Raw genomic sequence first — 19,802 nt, forward strand, 5'->3', positions numbered from 1 at the left:
GTTCAAACCCACCAGCCACTCCTCAGAAGGAAGATTGGGCAATCTACTTCTGTAGAGATACCACCTCAGAAACCCAAGGAGGGGTCACTATGAGTCGGATCCAACTCGATGGCAGTGAGTTTTATTATTACTGTTATTATTATATGTCTTAAACATTCTACATGTATTAATCTATTTAATCTTTGGAATGACCTCACTAAATAGGCATTTAGATGTCAAGCACCTTACCTAAAAATTCACAGTGCCAGTGTTCAAATCTTGTAAAAGTTTGATTTCAAAGCCCACATGCTATACAAAGAATCTAAACTGTCTCTCTTATGAGATAGTAACATGCCCTTTCCTCCTCTGCACATTGTGTTTGACAAATATTTGAGTTTTAGACTGCCTAGGGGAAGTATATAAGAAGCCCTGGTGGTACAATGGTTAAGTGCTTGGCTGCTAACTGAAAGGTCAAGGTTCAAACTATGGGAGAAACATGTCTGCTTCCATAAGGAATATATAGCCTAGAAAACCCTATGTGCCAATTCTACTCTGTCATATAGGCTCACTGTGAGTTTAAATTTACTTGGCAGCACACAAAAACAGTAGGGAAAAAATGCATTTCCCTCACCAGAATACCTTATACCTAACCCAAGAAGGCTCTGAGACATCCAAGACTCTGAAGCATTCTTTCTGTTTGAGTAAGGTAAGATGCTCTCTTATACAGATGCCCCAGAGGTCCACTTAGATTTAACTTGGGGAGATCTCAAAAGGCTCAGGAGAGGGCTGTGAATGAAACCAGATAAGATTACTGACTTAAATATTTAATTCCTGCATATTCTCTCATCCAAAGCACTGTCTCAGATATTCCAATCACTCTAAATAGTACTTGAAAGAAGGTACTGTACCTTACTAAAATTCATTTCTGAATCTAAGTAGTGTCTAAGCCTTGCATGTAATATGTGTTTGATAAATGTTTGTGGAACTTCATTGATCCCAATGAAGGACACTTGAATTCCTTGTTTATCATAAGCAAATACATATATAAATTTTTTTTTCTTTCAAAATTGGGTATTATTCATATTTAAGATTCCTCATTACCTGTAGCAGTGTGTGATTGTGATACCATATAGATTCTTTCCATTCCAAGAAAAGGGTTCAGACGCTTTTCCCGCTGCAGGGGAAAGACCACTTTGGTAATAGCATTACTGATTCTTCTCCATTCTAATATCAAGCCAGGTAAAGGATGGAGTGCCTTTAATTTATTTAAAATATCCTGCCAAAGAAATATAATAAGGTAAGATTGGATTCTTGGCCAAATCCCATAGCAAAGCAGAATCTCTTTTAGCTAAAGAACATAGAATTTGATAGATGCTGCATCTATAACTCAAAATCACTGTTTGGGGCTTATTGGGAATCACCATAATGATAAAACTATGACAACTACAGTTCATAAAATGCAAACAAGTTAATTCTGAGTAACAGCAATTTAGATCTACCTTTTTAAAAAGTTCAATAAAATATCAACTTAGTAACCTTATTGTCTCCCTACTCCTAACCCAAGAGATCACATCATCTTTCTTTCCCTATTCATTTTCTTTCTCCATTCCTCACGTGATTATAAGTTTCCCTTTTTTTTTCTCCCTTCCTTTCCTGATACTTTCATGGTTTCTGTACAAGGAAATCAGAAGACATTTCATTTTAAGTATCTTGAATTTTCCATGCTATATATATTCAATAAACCATTAAAGAATAGAAATTTGTGAGGTAAAAAGCTCCAGTGAGATCAAATAAATCAATGTCCTATAGCATGGAGATGTGGAAACTGCCAAGGGACAGGCAAGTCACAACTAATGGACTAGGGTCAAAATTCTACAGAATAGCACAGCTCTCCATGGCTGTGGTGACTGCATGTTCTGCCCTTACTGTTCCACTGTAACTTCTTTCAGTAAAAAATGTGAAAATGAGCCATTCCTCACTTCTCTCCCACTATTGCATATACTTTCAATGAATGGAGATTAGCCATTTTACTTTGAAATTAGCAGATTATATTCTTTAAACAAAGCCATGAAAAGCTTACTATTTTGGTCCTAGAACTGAAAAAGAAAAAAAAAAGTTTTATTGTATTGGCTCTTGTTTTTATTTCCATTATTAGTTATTCCACATCTTTGTTCATGTTCACATAAATTCATACAAACTATACTTTACTCCAAGAGTAGCAAACATAAAAATTAAATAATGTCTACAGGTCTGAGTTTACAAACCTTTATACTGTTATGTATATAGTGATGGGAGGGACACAATTACTAACTGAGTATGATCCAAATTTTCCACATTAGAATGTCTCCACAGTTTTTGTGGGCCACTGAACCAAAAATATATTTGTTTTTATCTGGAAATTTTCAATTGGTGAGAGAACGGCTACGTCGGATCTTGCTTTGATCAGTGTTCCTGCAAACAACAAAAAGCTACAAGCAGTTCAGATTCTGCCCTGTGACAGCACCTTACTAGTGCTGAACTGTTTTCCCAGCCTTCGTCCATTGTCACGACCTCTTCTGGTAGAGCCCAAAGTTTTCTTGCTGCCTTGGTTTTTCATCTCTCCATTTGGTGGCAACTTCAATTCCAAAAATAAAACCTGTAAGAAATTAATACTTCTTTAGTCAATAATCAAATCACAGATACTGTCATTAGAAAGCATTCTTTTTTTAAGTTATCTGAGAAAGCAATCTCTACATCTTAACATGGATTAGAAAAACTTATTTTGGACAATTTGGAATTACCACATTTAATAAATGATGGCAGTGAAATTAGGCTGCCTATACCCTAATTAAGGAGCTCAGATGGCACAGTGCCTAAGGCATTTGATTGCTAACCAGAAGGTTGGAGGTTCAAACCCACCAGCTGCTCCACAGAAGGAAGATGAGGCAATCTACTTCCATAAGGATTTATAGCCCTGGAAACCCAATGGGGGTCTCTGAATCAGAACTGACTCAGTGGTAGTGAGTTTAGTTTTTTTTTATTTATATATTCTAATTTAGGCACTATTAGATTAACACTAACACCAGGCTTTTAAATAGCCAAGAACATAGGAATGTATATTCTGTGATGAGCAACTGGTGAATAAATTACTGACAATGAGACTTTGGTGGCTCTGAGGATTGTAAGCTCTGCTAAATAACACTTAAATTGGTAACCAACATGGCTGCTACTCAATCACTTAAGCTCCACAGAGAGTGCATAACATGAACACTATGATAGACTACATTGCTATTGTGTCAGAGAACACTAAAGTTAGAAGGGGTTCAAAAAGTCATCTAGTTCCACGATCATAATGATGAACCCAGGGAGGCCCTGGAAACAAAAAGTTAGAAGATTGCCAACCCAGTGGGGCAACACAGACCCTACACAGGGCAGAGATCCAGGTTCTGGGGCAGAGGAAGACCCAGTATAAACCTAAAACTCACTAATTCAAATTACAGGGGTTATAACTCAAGACATTATCTTTGGTATCTACTCATTCACGTATATACCAGGAGTGGAGTATAGTGAACCTTGAGTATTTTCCCAGTAATAATTCTAAAAATTGAAAACATTTACATAAATGTAAGAGTTTTTCCCAACATGTTGGGGTGGAGGTGAAGGAAAGGATATGCTTGTGTGTGATGCACTGAATTACTTAGTATGGCTCTTTGAGCCATGGTCTTTGTGACTTTCCCTGATGATTGGATGGGACTATGTAAATGTGAGGTGCTTGTGGTCCACAAAGGGGACTAGATACCTTGTTAACAATGTAAGTAAGATACATGACAATCTTTATAGAAGTAGATTGCCTCATCTTCTTCCTGTGGAGTAGCTGGTGGGTTTGAACTGGCAGCCTTTTGGTTAACAGCTAAATGCCTTACCAACTATGCCACCAGAGCGCCTTCTCGTGGGGATAGGACCATAGAAATAAGGTGTGCAGGACCCTAATGTGGGGATTGGTCAATTTTGCCATTTTGCTAGGTTTAAAATGAGGCATCTCAGAGACGGAAAAGGGGAATCTCACTACCATCAAAAGAGAAGAAGCAGGAGTGGAGTGCATGATTAGACCAGAGATCCTTTTGCAGAGAGATGGTAGAGAGATAGCAGCAGCAGAGCCAAGAAACTACCACAAGACAGAAGTCAGAGCAGTGGGCTTGCCACCCCCATGGAGCAAGAAGCTGAGTGTCTTTGGGCAAGAGGTTTGCTGGTGGAGTGGGGTGCATGTATTGGCAGAGCTAAAAAAGCTTTGTAACACTTGCTTGAGCAGGGCAGAGGCCAGGATGAGAGGCCAATGACCAAAGAGAGGCACAACTACAGGTACAGCCAAGAAAGTGCTATTCTGATCAAAGAATTGCATCTGGAGCATTCCTGAACCTAAATTGTAATCTGCCTCCTTAATAAACTCCATTAATTGTGAATATTTTCTGAGTTATGTGTGGCCATTGCAATGAATTATCAAACCCAGCAAAGAAGTAGAGAGTGCAATGGGAGGGACAGCTGGTGTCAGAATTGGTAAAATGGTTGGAGAGTGTGGTAGTCAAGGTTATGTGTCAACTTGGCTGGTGCTGGTTTTGAGTGGCTGGGCAGCTGGATATAGTGATTCCCCATGATAAGACTGGTAATCAACTCTGTGGTGGAATCTACTGTGAATAGCTGAGTATCTGCCTTGGGGATGGATCTGTTTCCAGTATATAAGGAGACACTTTGAGAAAGATCTTGAGCTTTTTGGCATATCTGAATCCTTCATTTGGCCTAGTTTTCAGTTCAGTGGCCTGCCATGTTGTCTGCCAACCTTGACACTGTTTCTGGACTTGAACTAGTGACCTGCTGTGTTGCCTGATAATCTTACTACTGTGCCATTTTACTTGTTGACCTTGGGTTTGTCAGCCTCAGCAGCAAGCAGCTTCTTGAATTAAGGGAAGCCTCCAGCTCCAGTAGGCCAGGAGCAAGAGAGAGCAGAAGCCCAAGGTTGAGGGGCCTTCACCCAGCTTCTAGGGCTGGCACTTTGAACTCGGACTTCCTGCCTCCTAAACTGTAAATCCCTGTTTGTTCAAGCCTTCCACTTGTGGTATTCCTGTTAGAGCAGCACTAGAGAACCAAAACAGAGGGTGACAGCATGTATAGCCTCCGTTTCATAGGGATCAGCATTGGGCTGATGCTGCTGATGGTGATTGTGTCTCACCCTCATGAAGTTAGAAGTCAGAGGATGGGGTCTCAGTGTCCCTTTGACATTGTGCTTTCCTAGACCAAAAGTGAGAAAGACAGTGTGTCAGTTTCAAGTATGTGAATAACTGGGGTCTTCTTCTTGTTTGTTAGGTGCCATCGAATCATCTCCAACTTATAGTGACCCCATGAACAGCAGAATGAAAACACCACCCGGTCCTCTGCTAGTGCCACGATACCTGCTATATCTGAGCCCTTCATTGCAGCCACTGTGTCAATCCATCTTGTTGAGGGCCTTCTTCTTTTCCTTTGACCTTCCACTTTACCAAGCATAACATCCTTCTCCAGAGAATGGTCCCTTCTGACAACATAACCAAAGCAGGTGAGACAAAGCCTGGCCATTCTCACTTCCAAGTAGCATTCCAGCTGCACTTCATCCAGGACAGATTTGTTAGTTCTTTTAGCAGTCTTTTCAGTATTCTCTGTCAACACCAGAACTCAAAAGCATCGACTCTTCTTCAGTCTTCCTTATTCATTATCCAGCTCTCACATGCATATGAGGCAATGAAAACACCATGGCTTGTGTCAGGCACACTTTAGTCTTCAAGGTGGTATCTTTGCTTTTCAGCACTTAAAAGAAGTCTTTTGCAACAGATTTGCCCAATGCAGTACGATGTCTGATATCTTAACTGCTGCTTCCATTGGTGTTGATTGTAGAACCAAGTAATATGAAGTCTTAGACAACTTCAATCTTTTCTCCATCTATTGTGATGCTGCTTTTTGGTCCCATTGTGAGGATTTTTGTTTTCTTTATATTGAGGTGTAATCCATACTGCAGACTGTAGTCTTCAATCTTCATCAGTAAGTGCTTCAAGTCATCCTCACTTTCAGCAAGCAAAGTTATGTCGTCAGTGTATCACAGATTGTTAATGAGTCTTCCTCCAATCATGATGCCATGTTCTTCATATAGTCTCAGATTATTTGCTCAGCATACAGATTGAACAAGTATAGGAAATGATACAACCCAGATGGACTCCCCTCCTGATTTTAAACCATGCAATATCCCCTTGTTCTGTTTCAATGACAGCCTCCTTGTCTATGTACAGGTTCCTCATGAGTACAATCAAGTGTTCGGAATTCCCATTCTTCTCAATCTTATCCACAACTTGTCATGATCCACACAATTGAATGTTTTTTGCCTAGTCAATAAAACACAAGTAAACATCTTTCTGGTGTTCCTTGCTTTCAGCCCAGACCCATCCTGACATCAGCAATGATATCCCTCGTTCCACATCCTCTTCTGAATCCAGCTTGCATTTCTGGAAGTTCTCTGTCAATATACTGCTGCAACCTTTTTTGAATTATCTTCAAAGATTTTACTTGCCTGTGATATTAATGATATTGTTTGATAATTTCCACATTCTGTGGGATCCCCTTTCATTGGAATGGGCACAAATATGGATCTCTTCCAGTCAGTTGTCCAGGTAGCTGTCTTTCAAATCTCTTGGCATGCCTCCAGCGTGGCATCCATTTGTTGCAACATCTCAATGGGTATTCCATTAATTCCTGGAGACTTATTTTTCACCAATTCCTTCAGTGCAGCTTTGACTTCTTCCTTCAATACCATTGGTTCCTGATCATATGCCACATCCTGAAGTGGATGAACATCAACCAATTCTTTTTCGTACAGCAACTGTGTGTTCCCTCCATCTTCTTTTGAGGTTTCCTGCATCATTCAATATATTGCCCATACCACCCACTGCCATAGAGTCAGATCCGACTCATAGTGACCCCTCCTTGGGTTTCCAAGGCAGTATCATTACAGAAGTAGATTGTCCAATCTTCCTTCTGAGGAGTGGCTGGTGGGTTTGAACTGCCAGCCTTCTGATTAGTAGTCAAGTGCCTTAGGCACTACGCCACCAGAGCACCTTATATTGACCATAGAATCTTTCAGTATTGCAAATTGAGGCTTAAATGTTTTCTTCCGTTCTTTCAGCTTGAGAAATGCTGAACGCATTGCTCCCGTTTGGCTTTCCAACTCCATGTCTTTGCACATTTCATTATAATAATTGACTTTGTCTGCTCAAGCAGCTCTTTGAAATCTTCTGTTCAGCTCTTTTATCTTGTCATTTCTTCCATTTGCTTTAGGTACTATTCATTCAAGGGCAAGTTTCAGAGTTTCTTCTGATATCCATTTTGGTCTTTTCTTTCTTTCCTGTCTTTTTAATGACCTTTTGCTTTCTTCAAGGATGATGTTCTTAATGTCATCCCACAATTCTTCTGGTTTTAGGTCATTGGTGTTTAATGAATCAAATCTATTCTTTAGATGGTCTGTAAATTGAACTGGGTCTTAGGAATGGAAAATACTGAAGTCTACTGAGGATGTTAATAACTTTTTTACCCAAGAATTGTGTAATATACATATGAACATATGCATACATAGGGATTACAGTTGCCGCATTTAGCAAATAAATTACAGGATGCCCAGTTAAATTTGAATTGCATGGGTATATTTATATTAAAACATTATTCTTTGTTTATCTGAAATTTTAATTTAATTCAGCATACTGTATTATATCAGGCAATCCTGAAATGGATATCAAAAGGTATATGAATGGCAAGTTAAGAGACAGAATGAAAGAACTAGATAGGAAAAATGAAAAATTACTAAAGTAACAATAAGTCAACAATTCCAGAAGGGAGACCTATCATGACTAAGACAACACAAAGGTTTCAAGTTATGTATTTAAAAGTTTTTTTTTTTTTTATCTTAAGTGTCTATTTTTGCTGAAGCCTTCAAAATTAGTTTTGAAAACTTTTATATATTAATTGCCCCTACTAGGTTTCAACTGGGAGCTCTGGTAGCGTAGTGCCTAAGGCACTTGACTGCTAACTAGAAGGCTGGCCATTCAAACTCACCAGCCACTCCTCAGAAGAAAGATGGGGCAATCTACTTCCATAGTGATACTGCCTCGGAAACCCAAGGAGGGATCGCTATGAGTCGGGTCTGATTCAATGGCACATAACAATAACAGGTCTCAACTAACATATTGGTAAAATGAGGGGGCTGAGCTACATGGGGATAAAAGGCACTTATATTAATTGAGAAATTACTAGGTACCAACTATTAGCATGTGCTATCACATGACCTTTATAACAACTCCTTGACAAAACTGAAAGTTTAGATAGGCTGGGAGAGTTAAGAAACTTGCTGAAAGTTGCATGGCTAGAAATCAGTGGAATAAGAATTAGAACCCAAAGCTTTCTAGGTTTAAAATCCTTTTTCTTTATATTAACCTGCACTGTCCTCTAGGCCACAAATCAGCAAACATTTTCTGTAAAAGCCTAGACAGTAAATATTTTCAGCTTTGTGGGTTTTACTATCTCTGTTATAACTACTCAATTCTTCTGTTATGGAACAAAAGCAGCCAAAAACAATATATAAATAGCTATAGCTGTGTTCCAATAAAGTTTTATTTACAAAAAACAGATGGTAGGATGGATTTGGCCTGTAGTCTTTAGTTTGCTGACCACTTATTTAGACTGCTACTCTCTAACAGAACCTTCTGCAATAATGGAAATTTACTGTATTTACAGCATCTAATATGGCAGCTGTTAGCCACATGTGGCTACATAGCACTTAAATTTTGGCTAGCACAATTAAGGAATTGAATTTATAAATTCAATTTAATTAAAATTAAAATAGCTGCAAGTGGCCAGTGGCTCCTGTATTGGACAGTGCAACTCTAGATGATAACTAATACTGTGCCTAATTCAAAGATTCAAATTAAAATCACAAACCAAAAACTAAACTCATAGCCATCAAGTTGATTCAACTCATCACGATCCCTCCTTGGGATTTCTGAGGCAGTATCTCTACAGAAACAGATTGTCTAATCTTCCTTCAGAGGAGCAGCTGGTGGGTTTGAACTGCCAGCCTTCTGGTTAGCAGTCAAAGCCTTAGGCATATGCTACGAGAGCTCCCAAGGATCAAACAGCAAACATGTAAAACTGTTAGGTTACCTTAAATATAATTTCCATTTCAACATGAAAACTTAAGAAACAAACTAATATCAAACTCTAGCATAGAGTTTGATCTAGGCCAAGAGTTTACTTGCCTTAGTACCCAACTGAATCAAAAAGGCATGAATTTCTGCCTTTGCCCTAGACCTACTTTATGCTGAAACCCAAAGACTCTATTTCTGGTAAGTTCCCTCGATAATTTTATAAGTTATCAGCTAGATAGGGTCCTGGAGACTACTGGGCTAAAGAATTCATAATAAAATAAAGGGAAGGAAAAAAAAAAACTACCACACAATTCAGTACAAATGTACCATATAATTAAGAAAAACATTTTCCTCATTTTCTCTACAACATGTAGCTTAAGAAAGACAGATTTATAAGGATATATAATATTTATTGGACACTTACTACGTACTGAGCACTATCCTAAGTGTTTTACATTTATTTAATCATTTATTCCTAATAACAACCCTATGAGGTAATTCTATCATTGTCTCCATTCTACAGATGAAAAAAATGATACATAAAGAGTTGATGGCATTGGCTTAATGTCATGGAGCTAGATAGTAAACAGAGAACATGAGGTTCAAACACAAGCAGTCTGGCTCTAAAGCCAAGATCTCTACTAAGTCACCATATTACTGAATCACATCTAGGAGACAGGAACTTCAACGTCATCTAGTGTAAGCATCCATGCTGTGCTTGGAGCCCCTCCACAACAATTCAAGTATCCTTTATAGGGAAGAAGTGTAGGAAAGAGAGAGAATAATAGAACCCCAAACTCTGATAATAAAAACAAGAGTAAGATCTGTCAAAATTTATGTAAGGTGATAAAAAATTAAATTTATATAAAACAAACTCAAAAAAATCCTTTTTCCATTTCCATCTTAGAAAAATATCTAATTTTCTATTCTTAAGAAAAGGTATTAAGGTGGAGAAGGAGTGAGGATTCATTAACTAACTACTTCCACGGATAAACAGTTACCCTGTTACACCACTACCACCAAGGATCACTTGTTCAACCAACAGTACTGAGTGTATTTCATGGAGTTTACATTCTAAGAACTGCCCCCCCCCTTTTTTTTTTAATTTTTAGCTACTTTTCCTTCTCTCATAAGAGCTCTGGTGACATAGTGCCTAAGATATTTGACTGCTAACCAGAAGGCTGGTGGTTCAAACCCACCAGCCACTCCTTGGAAGGAAGATTGGGCAATCTACTTCCATAGAGATATCACCTCAGAAACCCAAGGAGGGATCGCTATGCGTCGGATCTGACTCCACAGCAGTGAGCTTGTTTTTTTCTTTTTCATAAATATAGAAGTAACTTATAAACTAGATGCTTGAATACTCTATCCCCAAAGAATTCTAGTTAACTTTTTGTTTAATAATCTTTGGTGTTTAGGTATACACATCCTAATAAATATACATATATACAAATCACTTTTAACTTTTAAAAATTCTTTCTGTAAATCCTCTATTTCCATGATACAACCTCAGCAACGTCATCTGAACTGGTGAAGGAAAAACTATGGCCGGCAAGTTGATAGGCCTGCGTCTCAATTGCATCCAGTTTGGCTTGCATTATGTGTTTTTGACTTTCACATTCCACCGTACTGAAGCCAATTCCATTTAGTTCTAGCAAGGCCAGGCAGTACTGAGAAGGCATTTCTACTTTATGGAAAACACCTGGAAGAAAAAGAAAAAGAAAACTAAAGACATTAACTCATCAGTTAAGTGACTAGATCAGCAGTATTACCTAAACATAAATAGAACTTTGTCAAGAAAAATCCAGAAATGCTACTCAATCTTCAGGCTCTTGTCTCCTGCGCAGCACCTCCACAACAACAAAAGGAGAAGCACTGAACTACCATTCTTGTGTATGCAGAGTGGACGAGTTGGCAATTTTGTGAAGAGTTTAGTTTACAAGTAACCACACTTATCACAATATGTTTCTGCTTCTGTTCTTAGCAGGAGCAGGGTCACCAATCTTGTTTGTTGAGCTGCCTACAAAGGGTTAATTTTCTGAAATCATTTCTAAGATTCCTGTCTCTGGGGTACATGCATGTTGGCACAAAGAACTAAATATAGAGGTTTCATAATTTTCAATGCTTTTGTTGAATAGTAAATGATAATTTTCCTGAAGTAAGAATCAGACTATTTTTTTATCTACTGATATTTTCAGCAAAGTACATATTCTATTTCAGTTTAACCAGGATATTCATTGGAATCTTCATGCCAAAGATTCTCTGTAAAAAGGCAGAGTTGAGAACTACCGTACATACTGTGCTTTTCTACATTCCATATGCTCCCTTTGGATATTTACTGAAAATTCCAAATTTATTTGACTTATTTGGACTACGGCAGATGCAGGTGCTAAACTAGAGTACCATGCCCAAACCTAACATCTCTTAACGATTTTACTATGCTGATACCTCAAGAGGCTCAGAGCAAAGGAATAATTATCTTACACTTAATTTTTATCAGAGACCAGAAAGGGTAAAGTTGGAATGGTCGTTTGAAGAATCTAACCAGATCAGATGGACATTTGCAGCAGACCTGAGTGGCTGGTACCTCAGTGATCTCATCCTAAGGAATTTGCCCTACTGAAGAACTAATTGTTACTGATCACTTTCGACTGGTAAAGGGGAAGTAATCCTCTAAATGTTAAGCATGTATAAGAAACTATGGACAAAAAGGCTAAGGGGAGGTCTGTAATGAAATGAGCATCTCTTTATATATGGCCTTTTCTGGGCTTGGATTTATAATTCTGCCAAAAATGATTGGCTGGCCTGCAGTCTCTCCTGTAATTGGTCTATTTTATGCATCTTACAGGGATTGGTCAATTTTCTATGAAAATAATGGTACGTAAAGCCACCCAATAGGATTGAGTGACTTGCAGGGATTGGTTGGTTTGTGGTCCTGTTGGGAGGGTCATGCCTTGAAATTGACAAGGAGCTTGATCATAAAGTGGAGAACTCCAGAGAGGTTTTTAGAGGCAAGAGGAGAGAGACAGGCAGAGAGAAACTCCTAAAAGAGCTATACTGTGAGTGAAGAGCTGTAACACTGTGAGGCGACACAGTGGGCTTGTCAGGCCAGAGAGACAGAGAGAAAGGGAGAGAGAGAGAGCAAGCAAGCAGGTGCCTCTGGGTAGGAGGTTGGCTGGCTGAGCTAAAGAGCTATAATACTTGCCCAAACAAGGCAAAGGCCTACAGGGAACCAGCAACACAGGCTTAGAGGGACCTGGTGGCAGAAGCCTAGAGGGGTCTGGCAGCATAGCCAACAGTGACAGGAAAAAACTCCTGCTAGGAGGGCAGCAGCCAAGTGGGCTGCTACACTGGCCATGAGTTGCAGAAGTTAGCAGCAAAGAGGCTGCCAGCAGGGAGGCCAAAGGCAGAAAAGGGCACATGCACAGCCTAAAGAAATGCCTGCCTGTGGGCCGAGAAGGGCTGTCAGCTAGCATATCCAAAAGGGAGCTGTGTGCTCTCCTGGTTGGCAGCTGTCCCATCTCCTGAGGTGTATTCTGTTACTTACAAGTTGATCTTGATCCCAAGTTGCAGCCTGTTACTTCATAACTGTGAGTATGGTGTGTGAGTTATGTGTGGCCACTGCCACAAATTACTGAACCCAGAAGAGAAGTAGAGAGTGCCATGGGGAGAATGACTGGTGTCTGAAATGGTGAAAGAGTTGGAGAGCAGAGGTATGCCTGGACCTCCACCTCACAGAAACCAGCTTTGTTATGATACTGATTCTTTTCCCTCAGGAATTTAGGTGAGTTCAGGTGCTGTAATACAACTATAAAACCCTTTATTTAATATAATATCTATTAATATACTGGAAAGAAAGTGTTCATAGAATGTACTATGGGAAATATAGTCCTAAATCATTAAGAAAAAAACTCACAGGCTACACAAAACTCACAGACCAACTTCAGCTTCTAGGACAATGGGTCACTAGGACTCAAAAACACCACTTGCCCTCCCAGACTCCCAATACACATTCTTTGAAGCACTGCTGGTCTCAAAGAGCAGGAGAGATCTCCATGAAGCCACATAAACATCACCAAAAACAAAAACGGCTAGCAGCAGGTACCAGGTAGTTAGGAGCTGGCTTTGGAGGCCGGGAGCCAGAGGAAAACTTCATGAGATGTGGGACCCATGAAGTAGAAGGAACTAGAGCCAGAACAGGAGCAGGAGCAGTCAGAGCAATACAAAGTCAGAGTGACAGGAACCCAGGCTGGATACACAGTCAGTGGGAAGGAGTAAGGATGTCATGAAAATGAGTCCTATAACGAAGAGAATGAAGGATAAAGATCCTTGAAATAGCAACAGGAGGAAAAGCTAAGTCTCAGACTTCTGTTCTGAGCCAAAACGTCAAGAAAGGCTAACCCAGTCTTTTCATGCAGTAACCACCAGAGGCAGGAGCAAAACTTTCCTAAAGAAAGGCTTCCTCGAAGATAGACCTCTAGGGCTCCATAGATTAAATTCATATGGAGGCACAAAAAGCATGAAAAACTACAAGATAGCAAAGAAGTATGAATGAGATGCCACAGAAAAAACAAACAGATTTAGATCCCCAAGAACTGCAGATATGGAATGATTAGATTTATAATAAGTAAATATGAAGTATTTACAAAATTAAAGGATTTCATTAGATTCTAGAGTAAGATGGCAGCATGAGCAGCTGCACAGACTTGCCCCACCTCCCACATAAACAGCGGGTGGGGTGCAGAAACAAACAAGCAAGCAGAGGCTGGGAGGACTAGCTTTGCCAGAACCCTGGAACCAAGTCAAAGGGATACAACTAAGCAGATGCTCAATCAATAAAAAGCTAATAGTAAGCAGCAGGAAAGCTTTGGTTTTCTGCTTGCCTGCTCCTCATCCCCTCCCTGACTTGGCAAGGCAATCTTAAAGCTGCGGCAACCCACAGTCCTCTCTTTTTACAGATGAAATAACTGTCTTTAAGTATTGGAACAGTTCTCTCACAAATAGATTGAAAGCATGTAATTCTGAAGACATGCCTATTCATTTTTGTAATATCTATGGCTGCTTTAAGGAGCTCTGATGGTGTTGTGTTAAGGCCGTGGGCCATTAACCAAAAGGTCAGCTATTTGAACCCACCAGCCACTCCACAGGAGAAAGATGAGGCAGTTTGCTTCTGTAAAGATTTATAGTCTTGGAAACCTATGGGTGACTGTGAGTCAGAATTGACTTGATGGCAGTCCATTTTTTTTGTTGTTTGTTTGTTTCTTTTTTTCAGATGGCTGGTTTGGGGCTACAATGACAGAATTGAGTATGTGTGGTAGAGACCATCTCATCTGAAAAGTCAAAAATATTTACTATGAGGCTCTTTACAGAAAAAAGTTTCTCAACCCCAGCACTAGACAATCCAGAGTTAAACCAAACCAAACCAAACCCACTGACATCAAGTTGATTCCGAGATACAGTGACCCCCATTGGGGGAAATAGATTGCCCCATCTTCCTTCTGCGGAGTTTGAACCACCAAGCTTCTGGTTAGTAGTCAAATGCTTTAGGCACTACGCCACCAGAGTGCCTTAATCCAAAGGCAGGGTCTGCATAAAATGTATAATTTATCCATTTGTGACAAACAGTGGTTAAATATATATAACCATCCCCAGTCTGTAGCATCATAAAGATGCCAGATACTTTGTTTTTACCTTGAAGATTTTCCTTCTGCAACAAAGAATTCAGTTGACGCATAGAATTGAAGACGAGAATGGACTCTACAGATGCTCTGTATCGCCCTGAGTGCTCAGTGCTAATATTCACCCCCAGGCTCTGAATCCCTTGTCCGGTCTCCATTCCTTCCAGGAGTGGAAGCGCATCAGGAAGAAAGCTGGTAACTATGCTGTGAAGAGTTGGCTCCTTAGAATCTGGATTTAATAACCAGCATGCCACCTAAATTGGATTGTAATATGAGTATTTACTTGATTTTTCAAAGATATTACTGTATTCTTAAATAGGAAAAATAAAAGCAGCTCATTTTTCTAATCTCACTCATTTTCAGTGGTCTTCCCAGAAGAGACAGAAAGGATAATTATTATAGAACTCATTTTATAATATCGATTACAGCAGTGGTCTTCGAAGTAAAGTTCCATCACTTCAATGCTTCTGCTGAATCAAGTGCCTCTCAGCTAACTGAAACCATGTTTCTGAAAAATGCATATGAACTCTACTCCCCTAAGGCTGATTTTAGCTCAGCTACTATAGTAAAGTAGAGCCTATATATAGGTTAGTGTGTATAGTTCTTTCAACATCAGAAACAGTAAGGCATAAACGTTTTACCACAAAAAGTTCATATCCATAGTTTTAGAAAACCTATAGACCTTTCTCTCAGGATGAGATCCTGTCACCAGGACCATCCAACTGGTCATATGATTGCTATTTTTAGCTTCCTGGTAAGACTAGAAGATGTGTAGTTTTAAAACTATATCTAGGAGATAAGAAACTGGATTTAGAATAAGAAAATCTAAACCTTGTTCATAATTCTGACAATTATCATATGACTCAATTATTTCTTTTGTAAGTAAAGAATGAAGTTTTATAATGGAGTATTAGATAAAATAATCTGATTTAAAAGTTGGCACGTTTCTCATGAAGGTGAGATTTTATAAAATAATAATTTATTGTCTTAAATTTAAAAAAATGCTGTGATTAACAAAACTAAGAATGAAATATTTTCAAGTAGTTTAAGCCAAAAGTGTTACATAAATCTAAGATGTTCCTGCAGTTTTCGTGAGAGGCTCATATTGCTCATATTCTCGTTTTAAGTGACAACTTTTTATATCCAGGAAACATCAGTTTAAAAACTATATGGAATTTATCTGATGTTGTTTTTGAAAATCTTTGCAAAAAAAAAAAAAAAAAGCTAAAAAAATCTAAAAATTATCCTATTATTACTGATGTTGGTGGTTCAAACCCACCAGCCACCCCACGGAAGGAAGACTAGGCAATCCACTTCCGTAAAGATTTACTGCCTCAGAAACCCAACGAGGGTCACTGTGAGTTGGAATTGACTTGATGGCAATGAGTTGGTTTTATATATATACATATTGATAACAACTACCAACTGGTAATATTTCTCAATTCTAAATTCTTCATCTCATGTATATAGCATCAACAGGGGAAAAGAGTGACATTTTATCCCTTTGAGGACTATGATATTAAAAATAAATATCTTCAAAAAATACATAATACTATTTAATGTTTATTGTAGTAGTTTTTGGATGTCTTTAAGTCAATTCCAACTTTTAGTGACCTTATCTGATAGAGTAGAACTGTCTCTTAGGGTTTTCTTGGCTGTAATCTTTATGGAAGAAGGTTGCCAGGTCTTTTCTCTCACAAAACTGCTGGATGGATTCAAACTGCCAGCCTTTTGGTTAGCAGCCCAGTGCTTAGCCATTGTGCCATCAAGCCTCCTTTATTAAGGGTATGTAGGGTATACCATAGGTTGCTACTATTATATAGAAATGTTCTCAGGGACTACTAACATGATTTGCCCCTATGCTAAATCGCCCCTAACTACTATCCCTTTTGACTTCTTAAAAAAAAAAAAAAAAAAAAAAAACAACCAAACTCACTAACTCACTGCCATTGAGTTGGATCCGACTCATAGCAACCCCTCCTTGGATTTCCAAGGTGGTATCACTATGGACATAGATTGCCCAATCTTCCTTCTGAAGAGTAGCTGATGGATTTGAACTGCCAGCCTTCTGGTTAGCAATCAAGTGCCTTGGGCACTATGCCACCAGAGCTCCTTTTGACATCTTATAGCCACCTACTTTTCCTATTTTCTGCCTCCACTTTCATGAATATTTGAAACATCCTGCTATCATATAGCTAAATATAACAGTTCTTCTTTCACTTCTAATTTAATGTAAGCCAGGAAACTTCGAATTTATGACCAGAATAAAATTTTAAAAAATCTCTGAGAACGAAGAATGAGATGGTACTTGGCTACCAACACTGAATGTTCTGATCAAGAACACAATAAATGAATCCTGATAAAAAGGGATGGAAATATGGAACAGAACTTCAATTTGCTAAAGAATCCAGACTAACTGGATCTACTGAGGCTGGAGGAGTCCCTGAGACTATGGCCCTGAGTTGCTCTTCAAACACTGAATTGAAATCACCTTTAACCTAAGTAACAGTTAAGCCCAAATAGTAAAGATGGTCATCCTTGAGTATTAAATTTCTTTTAAAAAAGAAAAATTATCTATGTAAGACCAAAGGGTCAACAGCTATTTTAAAGGGACAAATAGTGTGAAAACTTATTTAAGACCACAATGATAAGGTCGAAGAGCAAGGAGATTAAGCAAATGGGAGTGAAACCACTAGTAGAGAAATAATGAGAACACTGACACAATAAGAAGAATGTAACCAATGTCACTGATCAGTATGCCTAGAAACTGCAATGGGAGTGAGTTTGTTTTTTAAAAAAAATTTATTGTGATTTGGACGAAAGTCTACAGAGCAAATTCACTTTCCATACAGCAGCTCGCATACAATTTGTCTCATGACATTTGTGCAATTTCCCACAATGCAACAGCTCCCCTCCCATTTCCTCCCCATACTTACATTTCTCTGTCTTTTCCTCTCATGCACTTCTGTTCCCAAGCTGTCTCCCTGTGCATACACAGACCTTTTGTTCTCCCATGAATGATCTCTCCAAGGAGTGTATTTACCTAATGTAAATATTCAGCTCATATGCCTGTTTTTGTTTGGCTGGAAGCCATGGAAGTGGGTTCAATTCCAGACTTGAAGGGCAGCTAGGGGCCATAGTCTCAGCTGTTCCATCAGGCTCTATCAGACCAGCAAACCTGGTCCCTTTTTTTGTTTGTTTGTTTTAGAGTTTTGTTCCACATTGTTCTCTCCCTTTGTCCAGGATCTCCTACAGAGATACCCCTCTAAGTGGTTGACAGTGGTAGCCAGGCACCATCTGATTCTTCTGGTCTCATAGTCGAATAGCCTGAGGATCAAATAGTGTACCAGTCGCTTGGACTAATTGTTTCCACACATTTTTGGTTTTCTTCATTCTTCTTTGCTCTGGACAAGGAGAGACCCATTGTTGCATCTAGATGGCTGCTTGCAAGCTTTTAAGATCCCAGTCACTACTTGTCAAAGTAGGATGTGGAACAACGTTTTAGTGTAGAATGTTATGCCGATTGAGTTTGATATCCCCTGTGACTATGGTCCTGAGCCCACAGGTCTAACTACTTGCTCCGTCTAGGTAGCTGGCTGTGGCCAAGAAGTGACTACAACCTTGTCCCTTGTCAGCTGTACTATATACACTTGGGAATTCTTAGAAAACATATAAATACACTTGTAGAAACATTGTCTATCAACCCTATACATGGTCATGGGCACAATGGGAGTGGGTTTTGCTGTGCATATTTTCACCAAAAATAAAATTAAAAAAATAAATCTCTGAGGATAGGTTTAAACTTTAGGGTTTGGAATTTGTGACACCTCTTTTATCTACACAGAGGCGTCTGTGCATAATTTTCTGTTCTGGGTGAATAAGATTACTGAATAAAGGAGTGACTAAAAGATTTAACATGCATTATTATAGCTAAATAAATATCAAGTCATTTAAGAATTAGCCATGAACACTAATATTTTAAGTACATAAAAATTAAATAAGATACGAAACCTTTGGATCTTCATGATTTTGTTGCAGGGAGATACCACAAGACAGAAGAAGAATTTTATAGCTTTGGATGAAGTCATAGATGATAACAGAATGTTCTTTATCAGAATCTTTTTGCAAGCAGCATTGAAGGTGCCACATCCTATCTTTCAAAGTCAGGCTTGGATCCAGAGAAGGTGGTGCCAAACTAGCACTGATTTCTTAAAAAAAAAAAAAAAAAAAAGTTTTAAGGCAAAGTGACATGCATTCATTTCAAGCAACAACCTCCTAATGAAAAGACCGATAAAGACTCTGAAGGCTTAGGTTCTGGTTCCATGTGAGCACTAATTCAACATGACTTTACCCAGGTCATATTAGCTATCTAGAAGTGATTCCATAATCCAAAACTTATTGCTTGGGCCAGATGATTTATAATGCTCCACTTAATTGTTGTTATTGATTCTGACTCATAGCAACCCTGCATGACAGCGTAGAGCTGCCCCATAGGGTTTCCTTCTTTATGGGCAGGATCACTAGGTCTCTTCTCCATAAAGTAGCTGGTGGGTTTGAGCCAACATTTCAGTTAGCAGCAGAGCACTTAACCATTGTGCCACCAAGGAAGGAGAAAAAAATGTAAATATCAAGACTTGTAAAAATAAAATTGTATTTCTTGTTAAAGGCAGGAAAGGTACTTTGAAATGAACTTTTAAGGAACTCCTTTTCAAGGGGCAATTAGTATGAACACTTAATATTACATTTAAAATAAAAGAAGTAGAAGTGTAGGTAATTATTCACCCTAACATATTTTCCTGCAAAACAACTGAAAATATTTCATATTTACTCAGCAACAGACACTATATAGCAAGCTTCCTTTAAAATGTTCTTTTAAAGGTGGGGACCAGGTTTGCTGGTCCAACAGAGCCTGGTGGAACCACTGAGACTATGGCCCCTAGCTGCCCTTCAGGTC

General features: G+C 38.8%; 1 protein-coding gene across 1 annotated transcript in view; it reads right to left on the bottom strand.

The window, feature by feature from the left end:
* Positions 1-19,802, bottom strand: part of POLQ (DNA polymerase theta) — a 222,700-nt gene that overhangs the window by 87,860 nt on the left and 115,038 nt on the right. The window contains exons 18-22 of the mRNA XM_007943887.1: positions 18,860-19,056; positions 14,862-15,102; positions 10,679-10,872; positions 2,483-2,614; positions 1,081-1,255 (exon numbers count right to left, since the gene is read on the bottom strand). Of these exons, the coding sequence (XP_007942078.1) occupies positions 1,081-1,255; positions 2,483-2,614; positions 10,679-10,872; positions 14,862-15,102; positions 18,860-19,056 (939 nt within the window). The remainder of the gene's footprint in view (positions 1-1,080; positions 1,256-2,482; positions 2,615-10,678; positions 10,873-14,861; positions 15,103-18,859; positions 19,057-19,802) is intronic.

This window comes from Orycteropus afer, unplaced genomic scaffold, assembly GCF_000298275.1.
Source record: "Orycteropus afer afer isolate SDZICR_OR568_19922 unplaced genomic scaffold, OryAfe1.0 scaffold00114, whole genome shotgun sequence".
Classification (NCBI taxonomy): Eukaryota; Metazoa; Chordata; class Mammalia; order Tubulidentata; family Orycteropodidae; genus Orycteropus; species Orycteropus afer.